Genomic DNA, 19,101 nt, shown 5'->3' with positions numbered 1-19,101 from the left:
TAAATACTTTGGAAATGAAATCATTAGCATGCACATGTGGAAACCAAGCCGCCACCATTGCTTCAAAGGCTTGCATAAGAAGGTTTTCAAGAACTGTTTGGCTTTCAAAGTGCATCACATTTGGCATTCGTGTTGACCAAAGCACCACCAAGCGCAATGTTTTGTAAAATCACCCTTGAAAAAAACTGTCACCACACATTTGTTTGTGCATGCTTGCATCTAACATAATTTCAATGAAACCATCTACAATCACAATTGGAGAGACCCACGTGTTGCAATCTATGAAAATGATTGAGAACTTCATGGAACTACCCCTCTCAAGCATATCACATATATAGAGAATCCTTGAATTTGTATTAGTTAAAATGAGATAGAAGCCATGCTAGGTATATCTTGTAGTTAATCGTAGTCCAAGAGATGGCATCTTAGATATGAAGCTCATTGAAACCTTTTGTGCATTGATAGGTCATTGCATTTATATAAAAGGCATTTCTTTGCATCCTCACAAAACAACATAGAATGTGTTGCCCATGCCCCTTTAAAAAACTGCATTCAATGCACTGCAAGAGTTGCCAATGTAAACAATAAGCTTGTCAAGAATTTTTTTGTGCCTTCAAAAGGACACCACATATGGCATACCTCTTGATGAAAGCATTCTTAAGCATAACATTCTTTTTTCACTACTCCTTGGCTCAAAATTTGATCATCAATTTCTTTGCCCATATCAATGTCTTACATAACACCAGATACCAAGCAGTGCAAGATTGAGCAAAATTTTGCATTGTTTTGAACACAAAATGAGTTCCTCTTTGTCGAAGCTAATCTAGTCTAGTAGTGAACTTAGAGCATGGATAGAGTTTTCTCTGCCTAGGTCTTCTACGAGGTAGTCATGCTTCCAAAATGTGATCCACTATGCTCGCATGCAAAGAAGTATGCGATGTGTAGGTGTGGTGACATTATCATAGGATGCTTTACAAAACTTGCAAACATTGACTCCAACAAATAAGCTAAACATTCTTTAACAAGTGTAGTGGTTCTTGATCCTCTTTGTCATTTTACATAGTATAAACCCAATATAAAGTTGTGTTTCAAAAGATTTGACTATTTCAAAGAAGAATAGAAAAGCACAAGAAAATGGTTCTACAATATGGTGGGCTATATTTAACTTGATAGTGTGATTATGTGTCTTTGTCTTGGGTTATATTTAACTTGATTGAGTAATCCTGTGTCTTTGTCTTGGATAATTAAAAGAAGGATAAAAAAAGTTAAGATGTTGCATGGAGTAAGAGGTACTCCCAATGCAATATGTACTCCCTTGTTGCGTACTCAAGGAGGATACACTCAATCTCAATGTATTTTGCACACCTCTCTTCATCTACAAAGGGACCCACTATACTAGTTTAAACCATAAATGGTGTTCTTAGAAGAGAATGCAACTATGTCAGATCTCCAACATACGGGTTGCTTCAACTGAGAGACAGAGAAATAGACTGAGCAGCAGGAATGAGACAATGGCTGCAGAGGAAAGCGTATGAGGCGATGGCGGCTTATACGAGGAAGCTGCAACTGCATCCTGTCTCTTCTATAGCTGAGGCACCCACGCCTTTTCCTGCTCCAACAGCAATAGGCCGCAGCTCCCCAAGTGGGTTCAAATTGCTTGCCCTCAACAATTTGCGGGACAACAAAGGAGCCACTAAGGAGAAGCGTCGACTTGGAAGAGGCATCGGGTCAGGCAGAGGCAAGACTTGTGGACGTGGACACAAAGGACAGAAAGCTCGCAGTAATAGACCACGTCTTGGCTTTGAAGGTGGACAGACCCCCCTTCGCATTCGACTTCCCCGCAGAGGCTTTCACAATCCTTTCAGCTTAACTTTCAAGGTATTCTTCTTCTCCATTTGTTTTGATGTAGAAGCACTTCCCAATATAAACAAGGTATCTCTTCATGTGCGTGTGCTGGTGTCAAATGCAGGCAAACATCTGTATGTGCGAGTGGTATCTTTTCAAGTCAAAACTTTCTACTCCGACCTTGGAGTCCATACCCGAAACGTAATGTCGCAACATTGGAAAAGTTTTTCGTCATGCAAACACTGATTATCATTTGAGACAAGAGAACATTTAGAATATTCTTCCAAAAAGTGTTGTTATGTCAGTTTTGTGAACGACTTACATTGACCAAACGGGGCGATGAGGACAAGTGAAGGTGATTAAAGAGAGAGGAGGTAAGGTGGAGTCGATTGAACCGAGTCTGGATGAGTTAATGCAGCTCCATCTAACATTCGTAAAAAGACAGAAAAATGGAACTTTCAGGGTTTCTGTGCTATGGTGCCATTGCTATTCCTTTGGCACCTTAAAACATTTCGCAAAACAGGGTGACGTGGGAGTTTCAACCCTCAGTGCAAATTCTTTGGCACCTTAAAATTGGAGTAATTATTGTCGATCATAGTTCTTGCGGGAAATCAGGTATGCTTCAGGTTGTAACTTGCCAACAAGGACATTGCAATTGGAAACGGTTTTTGATTTTGGTCATGAAACTGGGGGTGGGGTGGGTGGATTTCCTTTGGATAAATAGAAGGGGAGAGTGGGGCATTGCAATGCCTCATGACCATGAATGATATAAGCAGGATGATGGCGAAGAATGTGAGATGATGGTGGGGATTTTATATGGAGAACCTATGTTTGTGTGTGGTCGGTTATTTATCCATGAGTGTGTGTATGCATGTTTGTGACTCTACAGGCCCTTTAATTGTAGGTTTGGCCACCTATGTAGGGTGGGCATTTGGGGGAAAAGGACCCTTTCGTGTGCTTCGGATGAGTTCTCGCTCCTTTAAAGTACTTCTTAAATTACCATGGGGAAAGCTTTTGCAAGCACCCAATCGTAAGAAGGGAGTGGAGTGGCTCCCCTCTCGAGCAACAATTGGTGCTGCTACGTTTAAGGAAAGGGCCTCTAAGTAAGAGTTGAATTTGCTAAGCCACCCTCCTCTATTGTCTTTGTGTGCTTGGCCAATCTTTAACTTGACCAAGTACCAATGAATGGCTTTTGGAGGTATGCCATCACTAGATGGTGGCATCCTAGGTTGCATATGATGGTTGTACAGCCACAATGGCCCTTCAGATTTTTATGCCACTTGTCATTGTATCAATGATGTGGTGGATTATTACATCTAGGTTAGCCCTTAAGTACGTGGCCCCTATTTTCAAAGCTCCAGGTCACTTTTTAGGTATATAATTGACTCTCTATAGTTGCGAAGAAACTCGTTGCTTAATAATGATTAAACTTACGAATTGTTTTGAAACTTCTCTCGAACAACTCAAAAGCAAATGCTTCCTACCAGTGGCTAAGTCACATGGTCTTGTCCATAAGTTAGGCTAGTTAGACGTGTCAAAATCGTCAATGCGGAAGCGTAGAGAAATGGGGAGAATACTGAGAGAGAGAGAGATATTGCTGAACCAACCAACCAACCTTGTCAATGAATTGATGATTAACAATGGGGGCAAGGTGGTGCACATATACTGACCTTAGCTATGTGAGATTGACAAATAAGTAAAATAAATATCTAAAGCCAAAATAATTGTTGGGTTCACAGTGGGCTATTCACTTGAGATGCTATAACTCTAACATCCTTTCTGTAGCTCATAGTGGACATATGTAGGAAGACTAAGTCGGTGAAGAAGCTACATGGACACCCCAAGCAGCTGCACACTCCACTGGATACACCTCGGCAATCTTTTTACCTTAGAAGCATGCCATCTTGAGCACCATTTGCCTCATGGAAAATTGAACTATAGACCACACTATGTCCAAGGAATCCCCATTCCTGAATTGTGAACACATCATCTCCAAACTTTCCTAGACAATCGACTTTGAAACACATCCTGTCCATAATCCGGCCAATTGGTGCAGTCATCCATAGTGTTTTAGATACGTTTGATTGGTCCCTTGCGAGATGCATATGCCTTAAATTCTAACCCACAGGTTCAAATACCGATACCTTGAACTCCAACACATGCGTCCAAATTATTGTAGGGAGCATTGTTTGCCCCTCTTACCACTCACAAGCCTCTTGTTGGCCAAAGCTAGTTGTGGCAACTGCCACTTGACTAGAAATCTAGCGTCGTGGCCATTGTGGCCGCCACCACGTGTGCCATCCATGCCGGTCTCTATCAAATCTTTATAACCATTATCTCTATCCAGCTTGCCTTCGCCTTTGTTCTTTTGTGAGATCCTGCTTTTGTCTTTGGCTTCACATTTGCCATCCTTGTCAAGCTTGCCTTTGCCTCCGTCCTCTAGCGAGGTCTTGTATTTGCCTTTGGCTTCACAATCTTGAGCCAAACAAATTGACAACTTCCTTGAGAACTTAATTTGTGCATAGATTGCTAATTGGGCACTAGTCGATCCACTTTTCATAGCCGATAGTTGGTGTTGGTCTTGTAGTCGCTTGCGTTAGAGCTCGGGGGGGGGGGGGGGGGGGCTTGACGAGGGTACAAGCTACAGAAAACCCTTGCACTTTCTATGCCTTCAAGATTCCTCCCCCAAGCAACACCAAAAGAAACTCCACAGCCTTCCCAAAAGAGGACTTCAAGTGCCCAAGGTCACTTTAGAGGCCCCTTTCAATAAGCTTGTTACCTCACTAGCAAGGGCACAACATCGATTTAAGATGCTGCTAGCAAATGAATTGAGAAAGTCGTTGCCGAAATGGGGCGTCTCAAGATGCCGTTTCCAAGAGCATCGGTGAAGTGCTCCCCTTGCAAAACCCTGCCGAGCTGCCCACTGCTAGCTCTTGTGGCCCTTCGTTTTAAAACGTACGTTGCTTGTGCCCTCGCTCTTGCTGCATCTCAAGATGCTTTGCCGGAATGACGCCTACGGCTTGCTACGTGTTGAAATGCATACCACTGAGCTCTGCCTCTAGCAGCGTTTTAAAACGCTAGGGTCTCCATGTCTAAAAACACTAGAATCTCCGCGGTCAATAACGCAGGTCCAACAAGGGGTCCTCTTCTCTACGCCCAAGGTCAATAAGCCAAGAGCTCTGATACAATGTTAAAGTCTACGATGCGGAAGGATAGAGCAATGACCCAAGATTTGACAAATAAGTAAAATAAATACCTAAAGCCAAAATAAATGTTGGGTTCACATTGGGCTATTCACTTGAGATGCTATAGCTCTTAACACTATAGCTCTAACACCCTCTCTGTAGCTCATAGTGGACATTTGTAGGAAGACCTAGTCGGTGAAGAAGCTACCACGGACACCCCAACAGTTGTACATTCCACTGGATACACCTCGGTTATGCTTTCACCAATTTTTTTACCTTAGAAGAATGCCATCTTGAGCACTATTTGTCTCATGGAAAATTGAACTGTAGACCACTCTACGTCCAAGAATCCCCATTCGTGAACTTTGAACACATCACGTTCAAACTTTCCTAGACAATGAACTTTGAAACACATCTTGTCCATAATCCGGCCAACAACAATGAATCGATGCACTCTAGGTTGCTAATTGGGCAATGGTCGATCGACTTTCCATAGTTGATGGTTGGTGTTGATCTTGAAGTCGTTGGCGCTCGAGCAAGGGGGGGGCAAGACGAGGGTATAAGCTACAAAAAGCCCTTGCGCTTCCTCTGCCTTCAAGATTCGTCCCCCAAGCAACACCAAAAGAAATCCCATAGCCTTCCCAAAAGAGGACTTCAAGTGCCAAGGTCACTATAGAGGTTCCTTTCAATAAGCTTGCTACCTCACTAGCAAAGGCACAACATCGTTTAAAAACGCTGCTAGCAAATGAAGTGAGAAAGTTGTTGCCGAAATGGGGCGTCTCAAGATGCTATTTCCAAGAGCATCGGTGAAGTGCTCCCCTTGCAAAACCTTGCCGAAACGCTACCCATTACTGGCTCTTGTGGCCGTGCGTTTCAAAATGTACGTTGCTTGTGCCTTTGCTCATGTTGTGTCTCAGGACGCTTTGCTGTAATGACGCCTACAACTTGCTATGTGTTGAAACGCACGCCACTGAGCCTTGCCTCTAATGCTAGAGTCTTCATTTAAAAAACGCTAGAATCTCCACGGTAAAAAACGTAGGCCTAGCAAGGGGTCCTCTTTTCTGCGGTGCTGGTCTCCCAAGGTCAATGAGCCAAGAGCTTTGGTATCATGTCAAAGTCAACGATGCGGAAGGGTAGAGCAATGGGGAGAATACGAGAGAGAGAGAGAGAGAGAGAGAGAGAGAGAGAGAGAGACTATTGAACCGACAAACCTTGGCAATGAATTGATGATTTACAATGTGGGCAAGGTTGTGCGTATATACTCACCTTAGCAAATTGCCCTACCCAAGTTTTGACAAATGAGTAAAATAAATACGTAATAATAATGGGTTCACATCGGGCTATTCACTTCAGAGTGACCGATTGATTGACAACATAGTCACCGCTATTCTTTGTAGAAGCTGCTTCCAGGGGCAGGTTCCTACTATCTACACCCTCCTTTTGTCACGTGCACATCTAACCCTATGTGTACGTGGACAAGCTACTTCATGGCAAGGGTTCAATTCAGTTAGCTTAGGAAGTGAAATGGCACTTTTGTGAGTTTGTTTGCTGACCGTGCATGTCCAGACACTTAGAATAGATGCATATCCTTTGGTTGCACACTGCACGATCATCAAATTTCCATCAGAAACCATCAGGAGCATTTTTACAGTGTATAGACCTATTTTCCCTATTTTTGACATTTTTCACTTATTATCTTTAAGCGACTTTTGTTGGGAACTGGGTAGGGCGATTTGACTAGCCAAGTATATATAGAAACCTAGCGCTAGCATTCCACATCGGAAGAGGGAGCAGGAGCACCTTTGTTGAACAGGCACCTTCTCAACAGGACTACCCCCGGCTGCAAAACCCAGCGTTTTCAGCCACAAGAAACCAGTGTTTTTCAGTGAATGAAACCAGCCAGTGTTTTGCAATTGCCGATCTCCTGGCGACAGCAGACCAAGCAAAAGCCATAGCGTTTTTGTAGCAGATTCCCACAGCAACAACAGATTTCCCTAGCGTTAGCAGTTTTCCCCCGCAGATAGCAGAATTCAGCCCTAGCGTATTTGGTTGCAGATCAGCCCTTGGCGTTTTGCAGTTCCATCGCAACAAGATCCACAGTAGCATCAGCGTTTTCAGTTTTCAACAGCTAGACATCGTAGAAGAAGTCCCGAACCTCGCAGATCTCACCTTCCCACAATAGAACCTTGCTGCACGGTCAGATCCAGCACAGTTTGCAGTTTCAGCCCGGAAAACGCAGATTTCAGCATCTGCGTTTTCAACGCGTCGTCGCCGCATCGTCGCCATCGACATAGAGTCAGTATTCAGCAGATAAAGATTTGCAGATTTCAGCCATTAGCATTTCCAGATTTCAGCCCGTCTTGTCGTTGTCCTCATCGTCGTCGACATCGTCGGCAAGTCCAAGCATTGTAGAGATTTGTGCAATCAATAGTAGACCGCTCTCGCCATAGAGAGTGGGGCCTTCGGAGGAGGGTTTGGCAACATTCTGGTGTCATATTCTTCTCTCTCTAATTCTCAGTCTCAGGACCTTCATTCACAATGTTTATCCACTTTGTTTGTGATCACGTGCACTCTCTCACTAAAGGAACGGAAGGCTCTCCCTTCCAAAAGTAAAAGGAAACCTTGAGCACAGTTCGGAGCACTCATCTCGAGCAAAGTTCAACATTCACTTCCACTGCACCTTACATTGGTATCATAGCTTTGGAAGTGTTCTGTATCACTAAGGAAAGAACCACAAGAACCACAAATTTTTTTTTGCTTGTTGCGGTCGCACGTAACCCAAGTTCTCTTGGGCGTGTCGATTTTTAATCGTGTTTTTGAAGAGTGACAAGAATTCCAAGAAACCGTCTTCACAAACCATTAGAGTTTACGCTACTTATCACAAAAGCAACTTTCGGGAAAGTAGATGAGGTGGACTAACATCTTGTCACAGTTCCACTTCCAGATAGTCCATGTTCAGGGACATAAGAATTTAGTGGCAGAGGCATTGTCTAGACAGCCCTTGGTTCTGGCTATTTCCGCGGTACATCATCGAAGCTGCACTGCGTACAAAGTCGTCCACATCCTTCTTGAGTCTCGGCCGAAAGAAGTAACGCTCCACACCTTTCAAGGTGGTGTCAATGCGGCGGTGACCCATAAAAGGTGGACAATGGCATTCAGTTAGACCCTTTTCCCTCAACGGCTGTGTAACGCACAACATCGTTTTCTTCATCAAGTAGCCATCCTGTATGGAATATCCTGCTACTACCTCCCCATTCTGTATTCGAGTGAATACATTAGAAAAATCTGGATCTGTGGCGTACTGATCGACCATGTCCTCGAAGCTTCTATGATGAATCGTGGAAATAGCCAAGACTAATGGCTTCCGGGTCAAAGCATCTGCCACCAAGTTCTTCTGTCCCTGTACATGAACAATTTGGAAGTGAAACTGTGACAAGATGTTAGCCCACCGCATCTGCTTTTCCGAAGCTGCTTCTGTGACAAGAAGTATCGTAAACTCTGATGATCAGTGAAGACCGTAAAATCGGCTTCGAGTAGGTAGTGTCGCTGCTGAGTAAGAGCATGGATCACTGCCAAAAGCTCTTTCTCATAAATTTGTGCCGTCAATTTTGGCCTTTAAAACAATCGGCTTTCTTAGGCAATCACATGGCCTTCTTGCATGAAGACTGTTCTCAAACTACGACCACAAGCATCACAATAAACTTCAAAGGATTTTTACAAGTCCGGCAAAGTCAACACTGGTCCAGTACTCAGTTTTTCTTCAAGTGTCTGAAAGGCAGTCACCTTTGTCGATCCCCACGAGAAAGGGACTCCTTTCTGAATGTGCAAAGGGGAAGCCACCTCTGCAAACTTTCGAATGAACCACGAGTAGTAAGAACACAAGCCCAAGAAGCTTCTAATTTTATTAACATTCTTCAAGTCAGGCCAATCGCGGATAGTGTCATTTTTGGCCAGATCTATTTGTACTCTTTCTATTGAGACAATGTGTCCTAAGAAATGTGTCGTAGGCAAGAAAAACTCACTCTTTTTCACATGTTTAAGCAATTTATGCTTCCTCAGTGTATGGAAAACCCACAAATGATCGGTAGTCTCTAAAAATCCAAAAAGTCGTCCTGGAAGCTGTCTTGTAGACGTCTCCAAGAGCAATATAAATCTGATGATAATCACTCCTTCATATCAATTTGGCAAGTAGAATTTTGAAGTCTGTTGAGTATATCATCGATCCTCGTAATGTGGAAATCTGTTCTGGTTCATTGTTTCTTTATTTGGCCTCGGCTAACGCTGTAAGGTGGCCGGTTTGGTGGTGTACTACTATGAATCAATCATGTGATCTTCACGACGTAAAGGAGGTAACTCGCTTTGTACGCCTCCGAGAAACAGTCAACCTCTATTGCAGAAAAATCTTGTCGTCTCTTTTTGAGGTCAAGTACAATCTCTCTTTGCCCTTCATTTGTCAAAGTCGGTTTCTCAGCCCGATAGTCAACCACGCGTTGTTCTTGTGGTATCAAGGGATTTCGAGGAGGACGTCACAAGCTTCCTAAGGGCATTACATAGAAGTCCTCGTACCTAAACACCCTGACATTGCAAACGAAGTTTGCCAATGATCGGTGTAATGGCAACATCCCGTCCGGGTGCCGCTAGAATTGCCTCCGCATGTGGCCTCAACGTGTTGGGCATAATTCCAAGTCGAGATGCCAATTCAAGAAGTTGGCCTTGGCTCCTCCATCAAAGAAAAAATGAGGGCTTCCTGATCTTTCACTTTGCCCCAAGGGCCGCAAAGGTTTGTACTTTCGTTCATCCGATTCGGTTCGGGCCCCACTCAAGATGGTACCAGTTCTGCTTTGGTCTTTTCTTTTCTTCAGCACTCGGCTGCTGCTGTGTAACTCTCAAGTTTATCTTCTGGTGATCCTTTGAGTTATGGTCCCATCTCTTTCTACGTGTACAGGTTCCGCTTTTCTGTACTCGTTTGTCCTTTCGGCTTTCCTCCCTATACCTAAGAGGAGAAGCAATGGCTACATGCCATCTCCAGTAAATCTTATCAATCGGGTAATTCTTCTGGTGTCTCGCCAATCTCGGGTCCTTGGAGTACTTAATCAATCTATTCACACATATGCCAATCTCCAGTTGATGTTTGTACTCCGTTCTGACAAACTTGTTCGAAAAAACAATTAAAATTTGTCCAAATCTTCATTCTTTTCTTAAATTCCCGCACCGGATTTTCAACTTTTCTTTGCCTTCCAACTGAGAAGTGTCATCTCTGTCAGATTCTTCACGAGAACCCATGCGTAGTTTGGGATTCTTTATGGCTTTATGCCCTGTAAGGTAGAGCGATGAAGACGGAGCGCACCCGATGCGCGATGTATGAAGGGTGGGAGTCGCTAATAAGTCCGGGGTCGGAAATTGTGTGCGTTGTAAAAAGGATCGGATCCTCCGTAGAGGAAGAATCTTTTTGTGCTTTGATACCACTGTAACAAACTTGGACACCCCAAGTCTAGATTCTACCGCGACATAGCAGAGATTCACTTCAATTTAACTGACGGAACAAAAGAGAGACGACACGGCCCGACGTAGTTCCGTGCTAGAGGTATTGGCCCCAAAGACTGGCGTCCCTTTTGGTATTTCTTTTTATATTAATCTTGGTGCAAAGTACAAGGGAGTCTATTGGGACTCACACTCAGAATTTGCATCAAGATGCTCTGAGTAATGAGGGCCCAATAGACATATTTATTGTTACAAGGGATGCCCAAAAGCAGAGCCCCAAAATCTCAAACTCAAAAGCTCTTAAACTTTAAAGCAACTGTAATCCAAAAGCTTGTCAAAAATTAAAGCATAGTGCCCAAAAGCTGGCCAACGTAATTTTCGAAATTCCGTACGGCCTGTCAGCCCAAAAAGCGGAGCGTCCGTACGGCTTGCCACCTCTTGCTCTGTTGCCATAGCAAGTACTTTCTTTATTCTTGCACAATGCTGATACAATGACTAAATGCTGAGATGCTGATGCTAATGGATACTGACATTACTGATGCTGGGTACTGGGTACTGAGTTACTCAAGGGGTACTGAGGTTCTATGTCGAAGACGATGATGTCGACGACGGGTAGTGCGGGTTCTATGTCGAAGGCAGGGAGGTCGAGGACGAGGTCTATGTCGAAGACTATGAAGTTGACGACGAGGTACTAAGGGTCTTTGTCGATGGCGATGAAATCGACGACGGTACTGTGTTGAAGACGGTGAGTCGATGACAATTTTGTGTCGAAGACGGTGAAGTCGACGACGGGTACTGTTGGTCTATGTCGACGACGACGACGATGGTGATTGTGACGATGACGACGATGGTGTCATCGTCAAGTCCGGGACTGCGATGACGATGACGATGTCGTCGACGACGATGGGGTTGACGACGATGGCGTCAAAGCTGAAAACTGAAAATGCTAGATGCTCTGCTATGGATCTGCTACTGTGGCGGTATTGCGGCTTGGATTTGCAACCGTTGAGTCGCACTAATGCTGAAATGCAAAAACGTTGGCTGATCTGGCTGAATTTTGAAAACGCTGGCTGATCGGCTGAATTCTGAAAACGCTAGGCTGATCTGGGAGTAGATGGGAAAACCAGCAAGGATATGCGACCGGGTGGGAGCGGGTTCTCGTGAGGCTAAGGCTGAAAACTGAAAACGCTGGGCTGTCCTGAAATCTGAAAACGCAAGGCTGGTCTGGGTCTTCTTCTTCTTGAGAAAACGCTAGGGCTTCTGCTGAGGTGCTACCTACCTGCTTGGTGCCTACCTCCTTGTGTCCCTGCTTCTTTTGCTTCTATTGAGTGCCCAATGGGGTTTCTTTTATACGATCTTTAGCAATTTGCCCTACCTACTTTTCCAACAAACTTACAAAAGAATTCCAAAAGTCACTTATAAATAAATGACCTATAAGAGGTGGTTCACGTGGTAAAATGCCTGCATGATGAAATGACTGTTCTTGTGCAAGAGAGGGTATGCAACTATGACCGGCCTGAGCATGCATGTCTTGCTAGAGGCTCATAAAGTGCCAGGCTCAGTCCTACGCTAAGACTGATGCTAGAGTATGGTAGAAGCGTGTCCACGTGGCGCAAGTGAAGTGCACACGTGATAGCGTGCATCCACTTCCGGCGACAAGCAACCCTTGGAAATATGTCCGATCACCCTTATCTTTCAGCTTCAGCCGCAATGTTTTCACGATAGGACTATTCGAGTGGTAGTAATTGCTTGCAAGGCAGAGTCAGCATCAAGGTTGGTATTGTGTGACAGGTGTCAGGCTCCCTAGTAACTCAGTTGGCCGTTGTTTACATCGCAACAGTACCTACATCCACAATATCCACAAGTTTGGAGGAGTTTTCATCAATCTATGCATCCACAAGCATCAGAAGCATTGAGCATCAGAAGTATAGATAGAAGTGCGGTAGTTGTGTCTCACCTCTAACAGGGGAAGATGTCACGTGCGCACTGCACTTGCGCTATGTGGACAAGCTTCTGCTATAGTCTAGCGTCAGTCTTAGCTTAGGACCTAGCCTGGCTCCCTTGTGAGCCTCTAGCAGGACGTGCATGCCCATGCCGGTCATAGTTGCATACCCTCTCTTGCACAGTACAACATTTCGGCGTATATGCATTTTATCGCGTGTGAACCACCTCTAGCATGGCATTTTATTATAAGTGACTTTTAGCCTTTTTATGAAATCGTGGGGCTGAATTGGCCACTGCTCGACCCAGGTTTAAATACCTATTTAGGCAGCCCTATGGGCGCTTGAGAAGGCAAGAAGCAGGAGAAGGGAAGGACAAGTACCCACAGACTTGCAGTACCCGCAGCACCAGCCCCCTTCCTCTAGCGTTTTTCCTCATCAGTACCCTAGCATTTTCAGCATCAGCGTTTCCCATTCAGTACTAGCATCAGCGTTTTAGAATTCAGCCCGATCACAGCAGATTTCAGCCTTCAGCCCATTAGCACCACCGGCGTTTCCAGTTTTCAGCCCATCACCGTCCCCGGGGATAGCAGATCAGCCCACAGCCTTGTCATCGTCATCGTCGTCGTCATCGCAATACAAAGCATCTCCATCGGTACCCATTAGCACCTTAGCAGCACTGCAATACAAGTATCCCTCGTCGTCATCGACGCAGTACCCCAACATCTAGCACCCCTTGCGTTTTGGCTTGGCTCTTGTCTAGCTTAGCGTAGGGCCTCTCATGTACCAAGCACCCACAACAGTACCCCTCAACATCTACTGCAGTACCCTTTAGTATCTCAATAGTACCAAGCTACATCAAGTATCCATTAGCATCTCTTAACATTTCAGCATTTAGTCATTGTATCAACTTTTGTGCAAGAAATAAAGAAAGTACTTGCTCTGGCAATAGAGCAAAGGGGCCCTTGTGGTTGGGACCCGAGATGCAATGTCGTCTCTCTTTTCTCTCTCTCCTTCTTTGTGTTCAGTTCAGTTTCTCTTTTCACGTGAAGTAAAGTAACCTTGTGTTTGTGCAAAGTACTAGATCCGAGCTAAATCCTTAAACACTTCCGTTGCACCTGACATGTGGTGTATGCATTTTTGTGGGACCCTGTTGGCGTCACTGTGTACGCGACCATGGTACATTAGTATATGGTAGAACGATGTGGCTCACTATAGAGATTGACGACTCTCTGATTGGTGTGATGTGTATCTATCCCCCACTTCAACTTAGGAGAGAGGCGAGCTTTGGCAGTAGATTGTGAATGTATTGCCTACTGTGGATTCACGGATTGTTGGAGGCGATTTCAACAATGTAGAGACCTTTGAGGATTGGCGAGCCGCTCAACCTCCCTCTCTACCATTTGTAGCATCATGTGAGAGAGATGCTTGGAACAAATTCCTTTTTTGCACTTACTGGTACTGGTGCCTGGCATATTCCATGTGTGATTCGCACTCCATTGTCTTTGCAGTTCTCGTGGGTTTCGAGAGATAGACAGATCATTTGCTAGAGCAACTGTATAGATTTTACATTTGCGCTTGGGCAACATCTCATGGTGAGACAATTACGATTGGGCATGCTATAGTGCTCTCTGATCATGCCCCATTTTCTTTGCATTTGAGATTCGAGACTTCCTCTATGCCTAGACGAGGATCGCGCATACCGGACTTGGTATTACAAGATGCTTCATTGTCTCAAATGATTCAGGATGTTTGGACACATCGTGGTTCTGCAGATCCCGCATCCCATTTGGCTAGATGCATCAATGCGTCTTCCGAGGCTTTGTAGATGCAGAGACATTGAGGCTTGTTCCGCAGGGAACATGAGTTACAGGACCGTTTGGGTTGCATGCATCGGCAACTCGAGGAGTTTCGAGGAGATGAGTTTTTGAGAGAGTGCGACATTGACACCAGAGAGACATTTAGTCACATTCAGACTGAGAAATCCGAATTCACCTATCATGCTTCGGTAGCAACATGGATATCCATGAATAAGGATTTCTTTGCACACTTCAAGGAGTGTCCCACGGGGACTTCTATTATGGCCTTATGAGATTCTGTGGACAGGATCACACGGATTATGATGAGGTCCTCGACATAGCTTCGGATTATGTTGAGTATTTGTTTACTATCGATTAGCTGATGGATGATGTTTTGCATGCTACAGAAGAGGTTTGGTCTCATGTTCAGGCTGTGGTCACAAAGGCTATGTGCCACACTTTACTAGCTCCCTTCTCTATGCAAGAGATGCATGGCCCAGTGGTTCGCCTAGATGGTGTGTCGAGTGCAGTGGAAGACTTTGAGAGCACAAGATGAATGCTTCTCATAAACGTACAACCTTCTTTCTTACTTGAGACAATGAACACATAGAGAGAGTGTGACAAAGAGAGTGAGAAAGAGAGATGACACCAGGTGTGGGTCCTAACCACCCTCAAGGGCCCCCTTGCTTGGTTGCCAGAGCAAGTACTTGCTTCTCATTACTTGCACAAATTGCGTATACTGAATGCTGAATGCTCATGCTTCTGAAATGCAAGAACTGTGCTGACGCTGATGCTGAAGACGCTGTGCTTCCTTGATCTGAATGCCCATTCAAGGGGTACTTCTTTGATGATCAAAGCGTGAGCCCAAAGGCTCATGTATATATGCTCAAAAGTGGAGATTGAGGAGTTTCTTAGCTCGCACGACCGGGTTTTTAATGGCTTATTGTTTACGAGTGCCCTTTCATATGCCCTAAGTGACTTTATGACTTATTGTGCAAAGAGGGTATGCAACTAGTGATACTTCTGGTCATGCACGTCCTCTAAGAGGCTCACAAAGGTGCCAAACTAGATCCCTAGGCTTTCCTAACTAAGGATGTGGACACCCCAAGTCTAGATTATATCACGACACAACAGAGATTCACTGCAAAACACTTCACAATTTAAGAGTCGACACGGCCTGGCGTAGTTCCGTGCCAATAGAGATTGGCCCCAAAGATTGGTGCCCCTTTCCGTATTTCTTTTACTTTAATCTTTGGGCAAAGTACAACTTCCTGCGGGTGCTCGCTCTTAGACTCTGCGTCCAGATGCTCAGAGAAGTGAGCCCCCTTTGGTCACTTATAAACATTACAAGGGATGCTAAAAGCAGAGCCCCAAAAGTGTTAAACATAAAAGCAATCGAGTCCCAAAAGCAATTGGTAAAAAATCTGCCAGTAAAAGCAGTAGCACAAGAAGTGGAAATTCGTAACGTCTGCCACGTCAGCGCGAACTGTGGAATTCCGTACTGCTGTCACGTGGCACTCTGCCACGTCAGCCTGTCCGTACAGTCCGGTCCACATCAGCAGGGGCTGTCAGGGTGATGCCACGTCATCAATTTGTGACAAAGGAAGATAGCAATTTCGCAGAAGCTTGTCCACGGCCCGTACGTGCCCGTGACATCCCTCCCTTTTGAAAGTGAGGCACTACTGTCGAAGTACTCCTTTTTGTACTTTCTCGTCCCGTGGATGCATGAACAGATGAAGACTCCCCCAAACAGGTGGGTATTGTGGATGTAAGTACTTGTGCTATGTAGGTTACTGTCCAGTCGTGCTATGATTGCCGAATACCAGCCTGGGCTTTATACTAGTTAATGCTGACTCTGCCTCTTCTGTAGCCGAGCTGTCCTCCAAAGTGTCCAGGGTGAAAATGGAGAAGTGCGGATTCTGGAGTCATCTCCAATGTGGCAACGTACATGGATGCACGCTAAATGCGAATGCGAATGCAGAAGAGGGTTATGGGATCCATTCTCCAACTCTTTCCATATTTGCATATGATGAGGCAAGCAGATTCTGGTACTCTAGATCTAGATCTTCGTGTGTCCGATGCCAATTTTTCTTCATTCTGATGAGGTTGTGGCGCAAGGGTATCCAAGATATAGCGATGAAGGCAGGAGCACGCCCGATGTGGGATGGACTAAGGGTGGGAGTGGCTAATATCTCTAGGCAATAGGCTGTCTGCCCCAAAAGCACATACAACATATGTATTTACAATAAGTGGCAACCAAAAAGCAAGTTAGCATAGAAATTTGACATGTCAGCATGTTGTATGTTGCCACGTCATCATCGCACGGACAGCCATATCAGCAGCCGTATGGACGGCTGGAATCTGCAGTGCAATTCACTGGCTGTACGGGCAGTCGGGGTTTCTCTCCTGCTTGGGTCGGATCCGTACGATGGTCCATGCTACATCATTCTTCTGTGATTGTGTGTGTTGGGTGTGTGTTTGAGCGTGTATAGTGTGTGGGGGGTCCCATTTTCTTCTCTTCCAAGTGACTCTTGCAGCTTCTTTTTCACTCAATTCAACTTCAGTTTTCTCTTCTGCCTTCCCAGTTAGAGATATTGGAGTCTCATCTTTTTGGGATTGGCCAGACAGTGCTTGGTGTCTCCCCACAGCTTCTTTTGGCTCATGATCCTCATCAGCTCTTTGCCCGCTGGCCTTTGGCTGTTGATGCTGGTAGGAGGCTTTTGCCAAAACTGCGGATGGTTGTTACTTCAGGACATTTGTTTTCTCGGACTGCTGGGCCTCTCTGTGTCATTGCTGCCCTTGGAGATCATTGAGTATTTGGTGCTGCTGTTTGGTACCTATCTTTCAGAGGTTGCTGGGAATCCCTCTCTCGCTAGGTGGCCAGGACACTTTTTAATCTCTTTGGGAGAGATTTTTTTCCCCTCGCCGCTTTTCCAGTTCTTCAGTTGCCGTTATGGCTAGTGGTATCAGTTTTTTCTATTCTTTTGCATGCAGGCCTATTTTGTACTACAGTGGTCCTTGCCCCTCTCGGGTTGGCATCATGTGGGCATCCAGAGGGATTTCCCTGAAAAAATAGGAGCTTTTTTTTGTGCAAAAGAAAGTCGCACCATCGCAGCCCTACGACTCATCTCTGGTCAGCTCCAAGAGATCCTAGTCAAACCAGTGTTTTTAGAGAAGATTGGGGGCTTCCAAAGCAGACAGCCAGTACGCCAACTTCACCTACAGTTTTGAGTCGTTACCAAAGGTTGCCTTTGGATACAATCTCTTTGTTTCTGCATAAAACCACAAATACCGTGAAAGGTTTGGTCGGAAGCCCATTGTGGTATCTTCTTCTCTCAATCTCTGTGGATCTCTACCTTAGATAACAGTGGATGGAATCAATGAATTTTGAGTATAAATGCTTGAATCTTCTTTGTGTTTTTACTCAACATCAATGCAAGACGAATGTTTTAGCAATAACATGCAATACTGATGCTCTTAGCTCTGAAACAAGTTAACATCCCTTTCTCTTATAAATAGTCCTCTATGATCAAGGGTATTTATATGTTTTTTGTGCATTAGATATGCGCACCACAGATTTGAGTGTCAACTCTCCTCAATTTGCATCTTTATTTTTGCAGCCGGTCAACCTCAAGTCAGTCGCAGAATCTGTAGAACAGGGAGTGTTGGATTCAGGAGACTTGATTACAATGAAGACTTTGAAGGTATGGCTCTCGTTTTTTTGTGAATGTTAGTAACCTTGCGGCTATGGCATGCACCTCAAATGCTTTCATGTTTGCAGGATGTGGGGCTAGTTGGGAAGCAGATGAAAGATGGTGTAAAGCTCCTTGGTGCTGGGGCTGACAAATTCTCTCTTCCTCTGCACTTTGAGGTCCTTTTCTCAAGCAGTTTCAAGCTTTCTTCGTTTGTTTCTTAAGTGCTGTAGTCCTCTTTCAACATCATGAAACTGTACGACCGGGACAGTTGGTGATGCTGAGTCCAATCTCTGGTTTTGAGTACATAAAACATTGATTACCATTTTTTGGAGTTTCATCGTGATCAAATATGCCCTTTTGTTGCACATCAAGGGCGTACTTTTCAGCTGTTCCTTTGTTAGGGTTAGCTTGAGTCTCACACACATGCACACACTCAACTCATGCTCCTTCCATAGACAGGAGATGTTTTACATACTACTGAATAGCAAATTTGGCTAATGAATGTTTTTCTGCTTTTGCAGGTAAGTAGAGTGTCAAAGAAAGCCAAAGCTGCTGTGGAGGCTGCTGGTGGAAGCGTCACTCGAGTTCATTACACTAAGCTAGGACTAAAGGCCCTAACAAAGCCAGAATGGTTTGCTAAGAAAGGGCGCCTGTTGCCAAGACCAGCTCAACCTGCTCCTAAAATGGCACGTCAGGTTGATGAGGTTGGACGCCTCCCAGCCCCTACGTCCCGACCCCAGCCTGTAGCGTCTTCAAACCTGGAACAAGAATAGCAATATTTTTGAACCAGAAGGCATACAACTTTTCACTTATGTGTGGCTGCTGTCCTTTTTGGATTAAAAGAAATAGAATAATTTGTTTACAGATAGATAAAAGTTTTTCCTTTTTGGCATCAGCATGAGCTCAGGAGCATTTGTGTTTGACTGGTCGGTTTACTGTTCTACAGAAGCAGGTAGGAACTGTGTGATATGAATCCTGATGTGCAGAAACTCGGTACGCAGATGTTTGTATTTATGTATGCTCGTTTGTGTGTGTGTATGTAGTATTTAGTCAATCCTATGCATGATGGAGCTGATGGTTATATTATCTTGTGGATGACTACCATGAGACTGTACTTCACACTTTTCTTGAAAGGTGAATCTGAGCTTATCGTGGA

The 19,101-nt window shown here is 44.7% G+C and overlaps 1 protein-coding gene across 1 annotated transcript; it reads left to right on the top strand.

Moving 5' to 3' along the window:
- Nucleotides 1-1,391: 1,391 nt before the first annotated feature.
- On the top strand, nt 1,392-18,840 carry LOC147459214 (uncharacterized). Its single transcript, XM_086510519.1, has 4 exons — nt 1,392-1,878; nt 17,871-17,954; nt 18,032-18,121; nt 18,467-18,840. Exons 1-4 carry the CDS (start codon nt 1,504-1,506, stop codon nt 18,716-18,718), a joined length of 801 nt encoding a protein of 266 aa, XP_086366645.1. The 5' UTR covers nt 1,392-1,503; the 3' UTR covers nt 18,719-18,840.
- Nucleotides 18,841-19,101: the final 261 nt, after the last annotated feature.

Source organism: Adiantum capillus-veneris, chromosome 4 (genome assembly GCF_014529385.1).
Source record: "Adiantum capillus-veneris isolate H3 chromosome 4, ASM1452938v2, whole genome shotgun sequence".
Classification (NCBI taxonomy): Eukaryota; Viridiplantae; Streptophyta; class Polypodiopsida; order Polypodiales; family Pteridaceae; genus Adiantum; species Adiantum capillus-veneris.
The sequence above is the reverse complement of the archived record's forward strand: the minus strand, read 5'-3'. Positions and strand labels throughout refer to the sequence as shown.

Excerpts from the sequence above, each read along its gene's own strand:
- LOC147459214 (XM_086510519.1), top strand. The coding sequence starts at position 1,504 with ATGAGACAATGGCTGCAGAGGAAAGCGTATGAGGCGATGGCGGCTTAT. Across the intron at positions 17,955-18,031 it reads TTACAATGAAGACTTTGAAG|GATGTGGGGCTAGTTGGGAA; the intron begins GTATGGCTCTCG and ends TCATGTTTGCAG. Across the intron at positions 18,122-18,466 it reads CTCTTCCTCTGCACTTTGAG|GTAAGTAGAGTGTCAAAGAA; the intron begins GTCCTTTTCTCA and ends CTGCTTTTGCAG.